The following is a 14,861-nucleotide window of genomic DNA, read 5'->3' as shown; positions in this document are numbered from 1 at the left end:
AACTTTATAATTTACCAGAATTGTTGGTTTTTGTAGCCATGATGTGTAAAGGTCTAATAATGGTATAACTAGACTATATTTCCCTGTTTATATATCCCTTAGGTCCTATTTCCATCAATTTCAATTTTTTCTTGTTTATCACATGCAGTTTGTAATCCATGTCAATTCACCAGTTAAATAAATTACATTATATATAAATAATAGACTGTAAATAAAACACAAGATGACTTGATTTTGCAATTAGATGACTTAGAGAAGTTCCCCAAATAAGCTTGAGTTGAATGGGAGGTGGCTTTGAGTAAATGAAGCATCCGTGACATGATGGATGACCTAAGGTAGGAGAATAAATGAAAAATGAAAAAAAAATTATCTTGAACAAGACCCTGGTCTTTTGGTGATAATCACCTGTGAAGTATTTTAAGGATAATGAAACCATGGCACTGGCAGTATGAAATCCAGTTCTGATGCTTTTTCATTTTTAATGCTCACTGTGTATTTTATAACAGTGAAGTTATGAGAATGTTTCCCCACCCCAATATAAAATATATCAAGTGTTATTTGTTTTATCTTATTTTGTTTTGCTTGCTTGCTCAGTAACACTCCTCCTCTCTCTGGCACTGCCCTTTCATCTCTTACCAATTTATCAACATGAAACCTTGGAAGCCATCTTGCAGTACAATAAATTTAGAAGTCCTGAGTGTTCAAAATATGAAATTTTGGGAGTGCTTAAACCATATAAATTTTTTAAGTTCTACCAAAATATAAAAATACATATAGTTTTTTCTTCTAGACATTCAGGTTGTAATAGTTTTCATTAAGTTCAGTGAAAGGGTACTATGATCATGATTTTAGGAGTTTTTGTTTCATTGGTACTGTAAGGGCTATTTAATTACTCTATTCAGCGATCCATCAAGGATATGACTCTTCGACCATAGTCAATTATTCCAGAATGGATTACCCAATCCAAACTAGACCAATGAGAATGGTTCCCTGGATAACTGACATAGGGATAGTATATTCCAAATTATTCTGAAATTTCTTGAACTAACGAATGTGATCCATTTTGGCAATAGGTGTTTTTTTTTTTTTCGCTTGTCAACTGAGAAATGAAGAAAGATATTCTGCAGCAAGAACAAAGAATGTAGAAAATCCATAGGAAGTAATACGAGAGAGGCCTGAGGAAGTTCAGGCAACATATCCACATATCCCAGTTGTTCTTTTCTTGGATTCTTTGAGACAATCAACATCATTATGTTACTCTATTAAGATTTTTGCTTAACTTACAAAGATTTCAAATATTAGTGATCCCTCCTCCCTTTTTTAAATTTCAGTAGTTGTCACTGATTCCTTATACTAATGAAGATCTGGCATAGTATCCCTTTTCCTTATCTCTTCTGCACTCAGCAATCTTCAGAGAATATGTTGATAAGTATACGGGGAAATTAACAAGCATGAGCACCATCTCCACGTTAGTTATTCTTGATCCCCAGTCTAAGTACCTTCCTCAAGCCCTGCCTGAGTGTCTTGTTCTTGAGTGCATAGACCACAGGGTTGAGGGCAGGAGGAAGGACATTATGTAACACATTGAGTAGAACTGGGAAGAGGGGAACTGTCATTGCTGCACTGTGAGTAATGGAAATGACAACGACAACTGTGTAGAAGAAAAGAATTAGAATGAGATGGGAAGTGCAGGTGCTCAGGGCCTTAGAGGCAGCTTCTGCTGAATTCAACCTTAGCACAGACTGCAGTATCAAAGCATATGATAAAATAATCATACCCAGGTCACTGCCCATGAGTGTCCAAGCCAGAAGTAGCTGGTAGATGCTGTTGATTGTCCTGTCATCACAGGAGAGGCTAGTCACTCCAAGGTTAGAGCACAGACAATGCTCAATTTCATTCTGGAAGCAGTAGTGCCTCTGAGAAGCCAACACAGGTACTGGGATGGTTAACAGGCTGTTTCTGAGTGTCATTAATACAGTTGCTTTGACCACAAAAGATTCAGTAATTACTGATGAATATTGTAGAGGTCGGCAAATGGCTACATATCTATCAATAGCCATGCAGAGGAAGATGCCTGACTCCATGGTCACAAAACAATGTATGACATACATCTGAGAAAAGCACTCAGGGAGACTGATGGCCTTAGCATTGAACCATAAGATGGCCAAAATCTTGGGCATGATGGTGGTAGCCAAGCCCATGTCCACCACAGCCAGGATGCCCAGAAAATGGTACATAGGCTGGTGCAATACAGCCTCTTGGTTAATGGTGATCAGGATAAGGATATTGGCACCAAGAACTAAGAGGTAGAGCAGAGCCAAGGGCAGGGAGAGCCAGTGTTGCCACTCCTGAATGCCTGGGAATCCCATCAGGATGAACTCAGAGACCTGGAACTTAGAGCTATTGGAACTTCTGAGAGACTGGAACATGCTTCCCTAAAAGGAAAATTATTCAAGGTTATTATTCTTGATTAAGTCTATCACAGTTTTTTTTTTTAAAGCTTTTGTTCCCAATCATGATATTAAAAGAGAGATCACCATCATCTTCATTATTCTCATTACCCCACTAAACATTTGTTGGGCATTTCTTATGAAACAGGAACTGTGATAATACATTCTATGAGCTAATTCAGTTAATCATCACAAAAACTCTGTAAGACAGGTCATATTATTTCTACCTTCTTATAACAGAAAATAGAACTTTGGAGAAAACCAAGTCCTGGCTCATGATCTTCCATCTAGTAAGTCCCAGAAACAGGACAAGATGAAAGTGCGATGATACCACAGCCTGGACCCCTCAGTTTGGGTTTGTTAATGGGTTGGTTTAATTTTAGAGTTAATGCATAGACTCACAGTAGAAGTACACATGCATGGTGACTTTCAGACAACAAATAAGAATATGTTGTTGTTGTTGTTAAGTGCCATCGAGTCGGTTCCGACTCATAGCGACCCTATGCACAAAAGAACGAAACACTGCCCGGTCCTGCGCCATCCTTACAATCGTTATGCTTGAGCTCATTGTTGCAGCCACTGTGTCAGTCCACCTCATTGAGGGTCTTTTTCTTTTCCGCTGACCCTGTACTCTACCAAGCATGATGTCCTTCTCTAGGTACTGATCCCTCCTGACAACATGTCCAAAGTATGTAAGACGCAGTCTCACCATCCTTGCCTCTAGGGAGCATTCTGGCAATACTTCTTCTAAGACAGATCTGTTCGTTCTTTTGGCAGTCCATGGTATATTCAATGTTCTTCGCCAACACCACAATTCAAAGGTGTCAACTCTTCTTCGGTCTTCCTTATTCATTGTCCAGCTTTCACATGTATATGATGCGACTGAAAATATCATGACTTGGGTCAGGTGCACCTTAGTCTTCAGGGTGACATCTTTGCTCTTCAACGCTTTGAAGATGTCCTTTGCAGCAGATTTGCCCCATGCAATGCGTCTTTTGATTTCTTGACTCCTGCTTCCGTGGCTGTTCCTTGTGGATCCAAGTAAAATGAAATCCTTGACAACTTCAATCTTTTCTCCACTAATCGTGATGTTGCTCATTGGTCCAGTTGTGAGGATTTTTGTTTTCTTTATGTTGAGGTGTAATCCATACTGAAGGCTGTGGTCTTTGATCTTCACTAGTAAGTGCTTCAGGTCCTTTTCACCTTCAGCAAGCAAGGTTGTATCATCTGCATAACGCAGGTTGTTAATGAGTCTTCCTCCAACCCCGATGCCCCGTTCTTCTTCATATAGTCCAGCTTCTCGGATTATTTGTTCACCATATAGATTAAATAGGTATGGTGAAAGAATACAACCCTAACGCACACCTTTCCTGACTTTAAACCAATCAGTATCCGCTTGTTCTGTCAGAACAACTGCCTCTTGATCCACGTAAATGTTCCTCATGAGCACAATTAAGTGCTCTGGAATTCCCATTCTTTGCAGTGTTATCCATAGTTTGTTATGATCCACACAGTCGAATGCCTTTGCATAATCAATAAAACACAGGTAAACATCCTTCTGGTATTCTCTGCTTTCAGCCAGGATCCATCTGACATCAGCAATGATACCCCTGGTTCCACGTCCTCTTCTGAAACCAGCCTGAATTTCTGGCAGTTCCCTGTCGATATACTGCTGCAGCCGTTTTTGAATAATCTTCACAAAATTTTGCTTGTGTGTGATATTAATGATATTGTTCTGTAATTTCCACATTCGGTTCTATTACCTTTCTTGGGAATAGGCATAAATATGGGTCTCTTCCAGTCAGTTGGCCAGGAAGCTGTCTTCCATATTTCTTGGTATAGACGAGTGAGCACCTCCGGAGATGCATCTGTTTGTTGAAACATCTCAGTTGATATTCCACCAATTCCTGGAGCCTTGCTTTTCACCAATGCCTTCAGAGCAGCTTGGACTTCTTCCTTCAGTACCATCGGTTCCTGATCATATGCCACCTCTTGAAATAGTTGAATATCGACTAATTCTTTTTGGTATAATGATTCTGTGTATTCCTTCCATCTTCTTTTGATGCTTCCTGCTTCATTTAATATATATTTAAGAATATAGAATAGCATAAAAAGTCTTCTTGTTATTTCAATACTTGAGAGTTTGTGAAACACAAATGAGTATTATTTAATTTTCATTTAAAATATATGAAGTAGCTTAGTATACCAATATCGTGGGTGAAAACTGATATACAGAAATGCTAATGAGTTGACTAAAGTCAAGCAACTATAAAAGAGGGAAATACAGACTGGAAATCCCAGTATTCTTTAACTTCCCCCTAAAAAACAACCAAGGCAACCAATTGCTGTCGAGTCAATTCTGACTCATAGTGACCCTATAGGAAAGAGTAGAGCTGCCCCATATGGTTTCCAACGAGCGTCTGATGAATTTCAACTGCTGACCTTTTGTTTAGTAGCCATAGATCTTAACCATTATGTCACCAGCGTTTCCTAACTTTCCCCTACTTGGGAATATTCATGCTTCTTGGAGCAGTCAGCACAGCTACACAATGAAGAGAGCAGAAGTGAAGAAAACAATGAGTGTGAGATAAATATTTTGTCAGAAGGCCCGTTAAAATCAAATTACCCTATAAACCTACATGCAAAAGATAAGAGATTACAGATTATTTTAAGCATACAGAATATTTATGAGTATCAACCATGTGTTAGGTCATAAGCAAGAAATAACAAAGAATTAATACCATTAATATCATAAAGCAAAACGCAAAATCAGCATAACTGATATAAATGAAATTAAAAAAATGCATAACCTTTGGAAAAAAATTAACTATGCTATGAAATAATAAATGACTCCAATATAAAGTAATAATAGAAATGACAAAAATTAAAGAACAATGAGAATCTAAAAATTTTAAGAATATGGTTAAAATTTTATTTGATAAATCCATAACTCTAAATATATATATTACAAACAAAAAATTGTTTAGAAATTAGTGGACTAATCAGTTAACTCAAGGAATTGTAATAACTGGTTATAGAGTAAACATAAAGAAAGCAAAAATACAGATTACTGGAATTAGAAAATAATTTGAATTCTCTAAAAATGAAAGCCTTATTATTTAAAGACAGTCATAAGATAGACAAATCTAAATAACTGTGTAAGGGAAAACAAAGATAAGACACAAAAACAATAACTAAGACAGGAATCGGGAAACGTCATGCAGAAAAATTAATTTTAAAAATACTAAAGAACTTATTAAAAGCTTGGCTGATAACCAAAAAGCCAGTAGCTTGAATCCACCAGCCACTCCTTGGAAATCCTATGGGGCAGTTCTACTCTGTCCTATAGGGTCACTATGAATTGGAATCCAATGGACGGCAACAGGTTTGATTTGGTTTTGGTTTAAAGAATATAGTAAATTACTTTACCATTGAAAATTAAAAATTTAGAATTCCAGTATAATTTTCAGAGACTACGTAATTCTCTAAAACTGAGTAAAAGTAATGGATGAAAGTAAAACATAAATTGGAAATCTAAAAACACCAGAAAAATATGCCAAAGAATTTTAATAAATCTTCCATTATATAATTACTACCCTGTGTATGTTGTCAAGGAGTCGTAAGACTAAGCTCAACTAAGACAATTTCCAATTGGAAAAGGCATTTTAAGAGAAAAAAAATTAGACTATTTCAACTACAATTACCCAATATTAGCAAATCTAATTATGCAAAATATAAAAACACATTTCACGCATCACGAAGTAAGGATTAACACTGGAAATATTTTAATTGTAATTCACTACATTAAGAAATTAAAAGGAAACAGTAACAACAGCTCAGATGGATCAGAGAAGTATTCGATTATATCCATTTATAACTTTTTTACTAACTTAAACAAGGAAAAAGGAGGACTTTTATAATATAATATGTATTATCTAGTGAAAATTCAAAGATAACTGCTTATTGAATGAACAAGTCAGGGGCACCCACAATCTCAATTTCTACTGATTGCTGTAGCCTAGTATGCTATATTGCATTAGTGCAAAATGCTAGTGGATTAGTAAGAAAGAAGTACACCTGGCATCTACCTTAGAAAACATAATGATCTAGACTGAAACACCAAGAAATTCTGTAGACAACCCTTTAGAAATGTGAAAAACTATGTCATTCTTACAAATGATCAAATATTTTAGATAAAAATGTGGCTATATGTGGCCCTATGAACCTGAAATTTTTCCTTAACCCCTAGAATCCATGGCTGTAATCTATAAGTTGTTGTTGTTAGGTGCCAAGGAGTTGGTTCCAACTCATAGTGACCCCATGTACTACAGAATAAAACACTGCCCAGTCCTGTGCCATGGTCACAATTATTGCTATGTTTGAGCCCATTGTTGCACCCACTGTGTTAATCCATCTCACTGAGGGTTTTCCTCTTTTTTGCTGACCTTTACCAAGCATGATGTCCTTCTCCAGTGACTGGTCCCTCCTGATAACATGTTCAAGTACGTGAGATGAACTCTCACCATCCTTGCTTCTAAGGAGCGCTCTGGCTGTACTTCTTCCAAGACAGATTTATTCATTCTTCTGGCAGTCCATGATATATTCGATATTTTCTGACTCACAGAGACCCTATAGGACAGAGCAGAACTGCCCCATAGGGTTTCCAAGGAGCAGCGGGTGGATTCAAAACTACTGGCTTTTTGGTTAGCAGTCATAGCTCTTAACCACTTCAAAACCAGGGCTCCAACACCATAATTCAAAGGCATCAATTCTAAAAAAAAAACGATTATTCATTTCTAGCTCCTTAAATAAGAATGAAATTTATGAAAGTTCTTAATTAAGATCCTTTCCAGATACAATGAAAATTAGTATTTATATATTCAATTTAATGAAGTCTAGATGAGTATTCCCTCAGACAGGACAGCAGCCATCAAGACCTGACGCCAGGAACCTGTTTATTAGAAGCCAGAGAGCTAAGAAAAAACTAGGAAGAATATTCGTACAAACTATACGGCCTGCTGAACACTGGGCTCGGAAAACTTTCTGAAGAATTATAAAGATTCAAAAAATCTAATAAAATCTCACAGAACAATGAGAATGATTCCGAAGAATATTGGTGCTAATATACTTCACTATAATTTAATATATTTATGTATTGGGACATAGTGGATATGGAACATTTAATATTAAGTCATGTCAAGTTCCTATAAAATTTTCAGTACTCAGGTTAATTTGGCTCAGAGTGTGCCTCACTTGAAAGAGTCATTGGAGGATTATTCTGTCCCTCTAGTATTATTCCATCACTGTCCTAGTGGAGCTCCTAAAAAGGCAGAGAACAAGGAAATCCGCCATTTAAAGACTGAGTCTTAAGAACCTGTGTCTGCTTGCGAATAAGCGTTTTGGACCTGAAGCAAAATTAGCTCTGAAACTGTTTTTGTTTTAAATATCACCAGCTGGCTTAGTTGTGCAGGAGGATTCCTAAAGCATTGTCCAGGATCAATCAATTGGAGGCGACAGGTATTTAAAAAAAACACAAGAGGTGACAATTGTGAAAAAACAGGCTGCTTTAGTTTTTTTTTTTTTTTTAGTAGGAACAATAACTAGTGCACATGCTCTTATCACAGCTGAGTCCTAATCTTCTGTACCAAAAAAAAAAAAAAAAAAAAAAAACTGTTTCTATCAAGTCAATTTCCACTCAAAATGACCGTGTAGGACAGAGTAGAACTGCCACATAGGGTTTCCAAGGAGCATCTGGTGGATTCAAACTGCAGACCTTTACATTAGCAGCAGAGCTCTGTAAGGCTTCTCCAAATCTCTGCAGAAGGTTGAAAAGACTGGCCTCAGCCCAGCTGTGTACTTACTGCAGCCTGTCAGGGAGCAAGGTCATCCAGTCTTGAGTAGGGATCTTCGCATACCAGGAGCTGGTTGACACCTACTGCAGATGGACTCTAGCTTTTTATGACCAGCGCAGAGAAATTCAGGGATCAGCTGTGCTGGAGATAAAGTGAACTCCCCAAAGCCACAAAACCTGTGTCAGCCTGAGGACAGTCAAACCCAGGGGTGGACATAATTAGGGACAAATACTCAGATCATATTATTAAGCTAACATCCTAATTTGCCAATGGTTAAGCTAAAAAAAAAAAAATGGTTAAGCTAGATCTTATTAAATGTAGGTATACATGGGTGCAAATATCTAAGTAGCCTTCTCTTTAAGGAGAATCTTTTGGAAAATATTTTGAAGAAAAAAATATATATATATGACTTCTCTCTATACTGACCATTTTTGCAAATGCAAATGCAGAAATTTCATAATCACTTTTTCTTGTGTCTTAGAACCTGTGTTCTCTTAGAACTTGTGTCTCTAGAACCTGTCTAATTTTGAGTAACAGAAGACACTCAAAAAATAATTGGTTCGGTGAGCTCTAGATATCAAATGATATTAAGTGATTGATAAACCACCAGAGAAAAGAAACTCGTGATTCTTGCATCATGTTGCCTTTTGTTTGGGAAGACTGAGCTCCGTTATAGAGAGGGAAGAAAAGATGCTCTTAGCTCTGTGGTAGGCTTCAGGGTGACTTGATTCTTTGTGGATAAGCCCAGGAGTGGTCTTTGGGAAGAGTTTAATCAACCATCCTAGTCTTATCCTCCACCTCACACAAATAAACACCATCCCAGAAAACCATGTGATTTTACAATATTTCATTTTTTAGACTTATCACTACACATACATATTTTAATAGCGTAAAGTATCCACAACACACCTTTCCAAACCACTTGTCACAAATGACAGATAAACTCACTTTATGCTAGTAAGATTTAGAAGTATTTTACTCATTCCATAATAAAAATAGCGAACACTTATGCAGTACTTCCTACATACCATAAATTATTTTAAGGGTGTTACATATTTTTTTTTAAGTTATCCTCATTATAACTCCCATTGTGTTAGGTACAATTATTTATTCTAATTTATAGATGGGGAAACTGAGGCACATAAAAGTTAAGAAGTTTGTGTGATGTCACAGAGTTAGTAAGTGGTAGTACTGCACTTTGAATTCATGTACTCACTATTTCCCATTGACTCCAACTGTACCAAAAACCCCAAGGTTTTGTGATTTCTCTGACTAGATTAAAATTTCTACTGGTCATATTTTGCCTTGTTTTGAGGCCTATCTCAAATTCCATTTCTATAACAAACCTTCTGTTTATACATTTCTCACTGCTAGCAATATTAATACTGCCTAACTATTTAAGCCTTTCCCGTTTTTTTCATTTCACCTTTACCCCCCTCCCTGCCCCTGCACAGTTGTAAAATCTCTGAGTAGAGGGGTAAACCTTATTCAAATCTGTGTTTTGAGTGTCTAGCAAAATGTTTCATACTTCATAGATGTCAATAAATGGTTGTTAAGTGCTGTCAAGTCGGTTCTGACTCATAGCGACCTTAGTGACAGAACAAAACATTGCCCAGTCCTGCACCATCCTCACAATTGTTGCTATCTTGAGCCCATTGTTGCAGCCACTGTGTCAATCTATCTCTTTGATGGTCTTCCTCTTTTTCAATAACCATCCACTTTACCAAGCCTGATGTCCTTCTCCAAGAACTGATCCTCCCTGATAACATATCCAAAGTATGTGAGACAAAACCTCACCACCCTTTCTTCTAAGTAACATTCTGGCTGTACTTCTTTTGGGACAGATTTATTTGTTTTTCTGGCAGCCCATTCAATATTCTTTGTCAACACCAAAATTCAAAGGCATCAATTCCTCTTTGGCCTTCTTTATTCATTGTTAAGCCTTCTCAAGCGTATGCAGCAATTAAAAATACCATGACTTAGGTCAGGTGCACCTTTCTCCTCAAATTGACATCATTACTTTTCAACCCTTTAAAGAGGTCTCTTTCAGCAGATTTTCCCAATATAATATATCATCTGGTCTCTTGATTGCTGCTTCCATGGGCATTGATTGTAGATCCAAGTAAAATGAAATCCTTGACAACTTCAGTCTTTTCTCCACTTATCATGAAGTTGCTTATTGGCCCAGTTTTCTTTATGTTAAGGGGCAATCCATACTGAAGGCTGCAGTCTTTGATCTTTGTCAGCAAATATAGGCTTTCAAAATACACTCTTCACAAATAGTGAACTTTCTTTCCACTCTTTCAGTTAGTTTAATTCACATATAAAAGGTCAATATAAAAGGCCTATCCATTCATTAGTCACACAAAAACACACAATCAGTGAATATTTGGTGAACATTTACTATGTTTAGACTTATTCATTTGCTATAAATTTTAAACAATGAAGCAACAAACTATCTTATTATTTGTAGAATTTTGTAGTGTTCTATTATAACTATTTACAACTAAAAAACACTCATGAAACAAAGAATGAATATTTTTAGTTTGATAAAACACATATACCAAAAAGACACAGCTTGCATAATACTCGAATAAAACAGTTTAAACTCAATCCTTTTAACATGAAGAGCAAAACAACTATATTCATTATCACCATATACTAGTGGATTTAACAAAGACGAAAGAGAGAAAAACAATACACCAGTGGTATACCATTAGGAAAGAGAGAGATAAAACTGTCACTATTTTCTAATAATGTGTGATCTATAAACAGCACCGGGACAGACAGTTGAAATAAAAAAGGGGAACAGAGTTGTTGGATAGCACATCAGTTTAGAATAAGCAGTAATTTTACTCTCCTCTGCACTGATCTAGTAGAAGAGATAACAGGAAAAAAATCACAGTTACAATAGCAAAAAATACTGTGTAGCAAAAAATACTGTATATAGCATATAGAAATGAATAGAAAGATGAATGTAAATATATTTATCTATAAAATTTTAAAAACTTTAAAAAAACACAGGAAGACATGAATCAATATAGAAATAGTATCGTAGACTACTGAGCACTCGTTTCAGGCACTAAAATTTTTATCCATCAACATCCGTATTCATCTCTATATCTATCAAATAACAACTGCTTGTGGGAAGTACCATAATGGTCTCCACTATATATATGAAAAAACTATGGATAAGTTAAGCATGGAAAATTCAAGCACTTTGCCCAAAGTCACTTAGTTAAGAAGTAGCAATCTGCTACTAGAGGACTTGCTCTTAATTCTCATGGTACAGTGCCTGTCGACATATATTCATGGGTAAGATTATAACATTACATAGATGTCAAATTTCCACAAATTATGGTGAATTCATAAATTCAGATAAATATCAACCTCATTTTTAACTTTCTGTAAGGTTTATTTAGAATAGAAAAGATTTACAAATAGCCTAGTCAATACAAAAAGCACAGATAGAAATATATGTAATTGTCAATAATAAATATATAGCGAGATATAGGTATAGATTAACACAAAACCATATTGGTAAACAAGATGTAATAATAGAAAAGGAACAATTAGAGCTTCAGTGATATTGATTATATGGAGTTGTGCAACCCTTCTCATCCCCCTTTTCTGAGTTGTTCTTCCCCCATTAACATAAACTCACTGCCTCTTAAGGTTTCTATCAAATCTTTTGAGTTGCTGTTGTCAACTTGATTCCATATACTGTATTTTTACACAAATAACGCATGCTTAATATGTTTCTTTGCCAACCACTCCCTCCCCCCTCCCCAGGTATTTTTATAATCTCTGTGCTAATTTTTTTTGCAGTAACGTAAAGAAGTTGGCATAGTGGCGCTTACAAAAATACCTTGTAGGGGGAGGGTAGATAGATCTTAAAAGAGCATAATACTCAAGCTAGGCATTCTTTAATTGTTAAGCTAAACTATTGTTTGGCTTTTAGGAAACCCTGGTGGCTTAACTGTTAAGAGCTGCAGCTGCCAACCAAAAGGTCTGCAGTCTGAATCTAACAGGTGCTCCTTGGACATCCTGTGGAGCAGTTCTACTGTGTCCTATAGGGTTGCTATGAGTCAGAATCGACTTGATGGTAATTTTTTTTTAATTGCTTGGTTTTAAGAAGACTTCAGGGGATATTTTTCAGTCCCAGGTTTAAAGAATATCTCAGGGCAATGGCCTCAGAGGTTCATCCAACCTCCATAGCTCCAGAAAACCTGAATTCCATGAGAATTTAAAATTCTGTTTTGAATTTTCCCTGATCAGGATTCGTTTATAGAATCTTTCATCAAAATGTTCAGTAATGATATCTGGGCCCCATCCAGTTCTGGTCTCATGGCAGAGGAGACACATTTTCATGGAAGCAATTAGCCACAGGTCCATATCCTCCTCCTATTCCTGGTTCCCTTTATTCCTCTGTTGTTCCAGGTGTATAGAGACCAATCATTGTGGTTGATGGCCACATTCCAACTTTTAAGATCCCATCGCTATCTGAAAACAAAACGAAGTGGCATCTGGCTGCAGATTATCTCCTACTTTATTCATTTCTCTTCACAATTTTCTCAACTTCCCATTAGGTTTTTGTTCATGGAAACTTGGGTTAATAACAAGATTAGTCCTTCACAGGAGTGAGGAAGTAAACCTGCATAGTGAGGGTGGTGGGCATTCCAGCAATGTTGGAATTCTGAAGACACATAAGAAAAGTGCACCACTCAACACATTCCATCGTCAAGGACAAACTGTAGTCTTGAGAAGGCATCATTGACTCCTGGCTAAACAGCAGACAGAAGCATTGCATTAATTATATTTCCTTTCCTTCCCTTCTCTTCCCTGAAAATTGTCTCTTTCATGTACTGAGGGGTTTGGTGTCCTTAGAACCTGAAAGAATCCTTAGAACACAGTCTCGTATCTGCTTGGTTTTCACCCCATAGACAATAGGGTTCATTGTGGGAGGCAGGAGAAGGTACAGATTGGCCACAATGATGTGGCAAGATGGAGGGATTGTACGGCTTCCAAAGCGGTTAAAAAAGAAGCAGAAGAAAGCTGGACTGTAGGAGAAAACAATAGCACAGATATGGGCAGTGCAGGTGCTAAAGGCCTTCTGCCGAGCATCTGCTGATGAAAGGCTGATCACCGCCCAGAGGATCATGGTGTAGGAAATTGTGATGCACAAAATATCAAAGCCTCCAATCAGGAAAGCAGCCATTAAACCATAGACAACATTGGCCTTAATATTCCCACAGGATAACTTGGCTACAGACAACTGGTCACAGTAGGTATGGTGTATTATGTTGCCTCTGCAATAGGGTAGGCGCTTAGTGAGGAAAATCAAGGGAATGATGAGAAACACTGCTCTCAGAAAAGTGGCAAGCCCAGCCTTTACAATGACAGGATTGGTGAGGACGGTTGCATAGTGCAGCGGGTAGCAGATGGCCACATAGCGGTCCAAGGCCATAAGCATGAGCACCCCAGATTCCATCCCTGTGAAGGTGTGAATGAAGAACATCTGAACCAGACATTCATTAAAGCTGATCTCCTGGAGATGGAACCAGAAGATGCAGAGAGCTTTAGGGATTGAACTAGTGCACATGACAATGTCAGTGAGGGAAAGCATGGCCAAGAAGTAGTACATGGACCTGTGCAGAGAGTCCTCAGAGCGGATGAGGTAGAGGAGTCCACAATTCCCTACAATAGCCACAACATACATGGAGCAGAATGGGAAGGAAATCCAGATGTGCATGTCCTCTAGTCCTGGGATCCCTCTGAAAATGAATGAAGTTGGGGTCGCGTCTGTTTGGTTCAGCATTAACATGATCAGGCTGGTATGATCGTTAAGCAGTTTATCAGTTTTTGTTTTTGTATTTTTAATCCTTCTAGATTAGGAAAAGAAGAAAAAAAAATCAATTTGTAGTCTCTCTCTCTCCCCATCTGTTTCTGTCTCTCTGTTAAATGTTGCATTTTGATATAAAAATAACCATATTTTTAATGTCGGAATATTTACTTAACCATAGTTTAAATGAAGTATGTGTTCTTTGTTAATTCATTAATTTATCAATTTATTCCACAAATACATATTTAACAGAGTCAAATCAACCTGACGGCAACAGGTTTTTATGCCACAGGAATTTATTCGATGGCAATGGGTTTAGTTGTTGGTGGTTATGTCACAGATAAGGAGCCCTGGTAACACAACAGTTAAGTGTTTGGCTGCTAATCAAAAGGTTGTCTGTTCAAACCCACCTAGCGGCTCCTCTGGAAAAGACCTGAGGATCTGCTCTCAGGATGATTAAAAAAAATCAAACCCATTGTTATCAAAGTGATTCCTACTGATAGTGACTCTACAGTACAGAGTAGGACTGCCTCATAGGGTTCCAAGGTAGCATATCCTTATGGAAACAAACTGACATGTTTCTCCTGTGGAGTGATTTGTGGGTTGGAACCACCAACCTTTCAGTTAGCAGGAAATGCTAAGCCACTGTGCCACTAGGGTTACATAATATAAAGAAAAAAACAGCCAGAAAACCCTGTGGGGTCAGTATGAGTTGGA

The 14,861-nt window shown here is 37.3% G+C and overlaps 2 protein-coding genes across 2 annotated transcripts; both read right to left on the bottom strand.

The window, feature by feature from the left end:
- Window positions 1-803: 803 nt before the first annotated feature.
- LOC100664437 (putative olfactory receptor 56B2) lies at window positions 804-2,537 on the bottom strand. The gene has a single exon (XM_003423395.3). The coding sequence runs from the start codon at window positions 2,427-2,429 to the stop codon at window positions 1,470-1,472; it is 960 nt and encodes a 319-aa protein (XP_003423443.2). The 5' UTR covers window positions 2,430-2,537; the 3' UTR covers window positions 804-1,469.
- A 10,623-nt stretch (window positions 2,538-13,160) lies between these two features.
- On the bottom strand, window positions 13,161-14,243 carry LOC100664717 (olfactory receptor 52N4-like). The gene has a single exon (XM_003423396.3). The coding sequence runs from the start codon at window positions 14,124-14,126 to the stop codon at window positions 13,161-13,163; it is 966 nt and encodes a 321-aa protein (XP_003423444.2). The 5' UTR covers window positions 14,127-14,243.
- Window positions 14,244-14,861: the final 618 nt, after the last annotated feature.

This window comes from Loxodonta africana, chromosome 7, assembly GCF_030014295.1.
Source record: "Loxodonta africana isolate mLoxAfr1 chromosome 7, mLoxAfr1.hap2, whole genome shotgun sequence".
NCBI classification, from domain to species: domain Eukaryota; kingdom Metazoa; phylum Chordata; class Mammalia; order Proboscidea; family Elephantidae; genus Loxodonta; species Loxodonta africana.
Note: the sequence above shows the minus strand (reverse complement) of the source record. Positions and strands in the feature narration are given on the sequence as shown.

Bases quoted from the DNA above. Each gene is read 5' to 3' on its own strand.
- LOC100664717 (XM_003423396.3), bottom strand. From the start codon at position 14,126: ATGTTAATGCTGAACCAAACAGACGCGACCCCAACTTCATTCATTTTC.
- LOC100664437 (XM_003423395.3), bottom strand. From the start codon at position 2,429: ATGTTCCAGTCTCTCAGAAGTTCCAATAGCTCTAAGTTCCAGGTCTCT.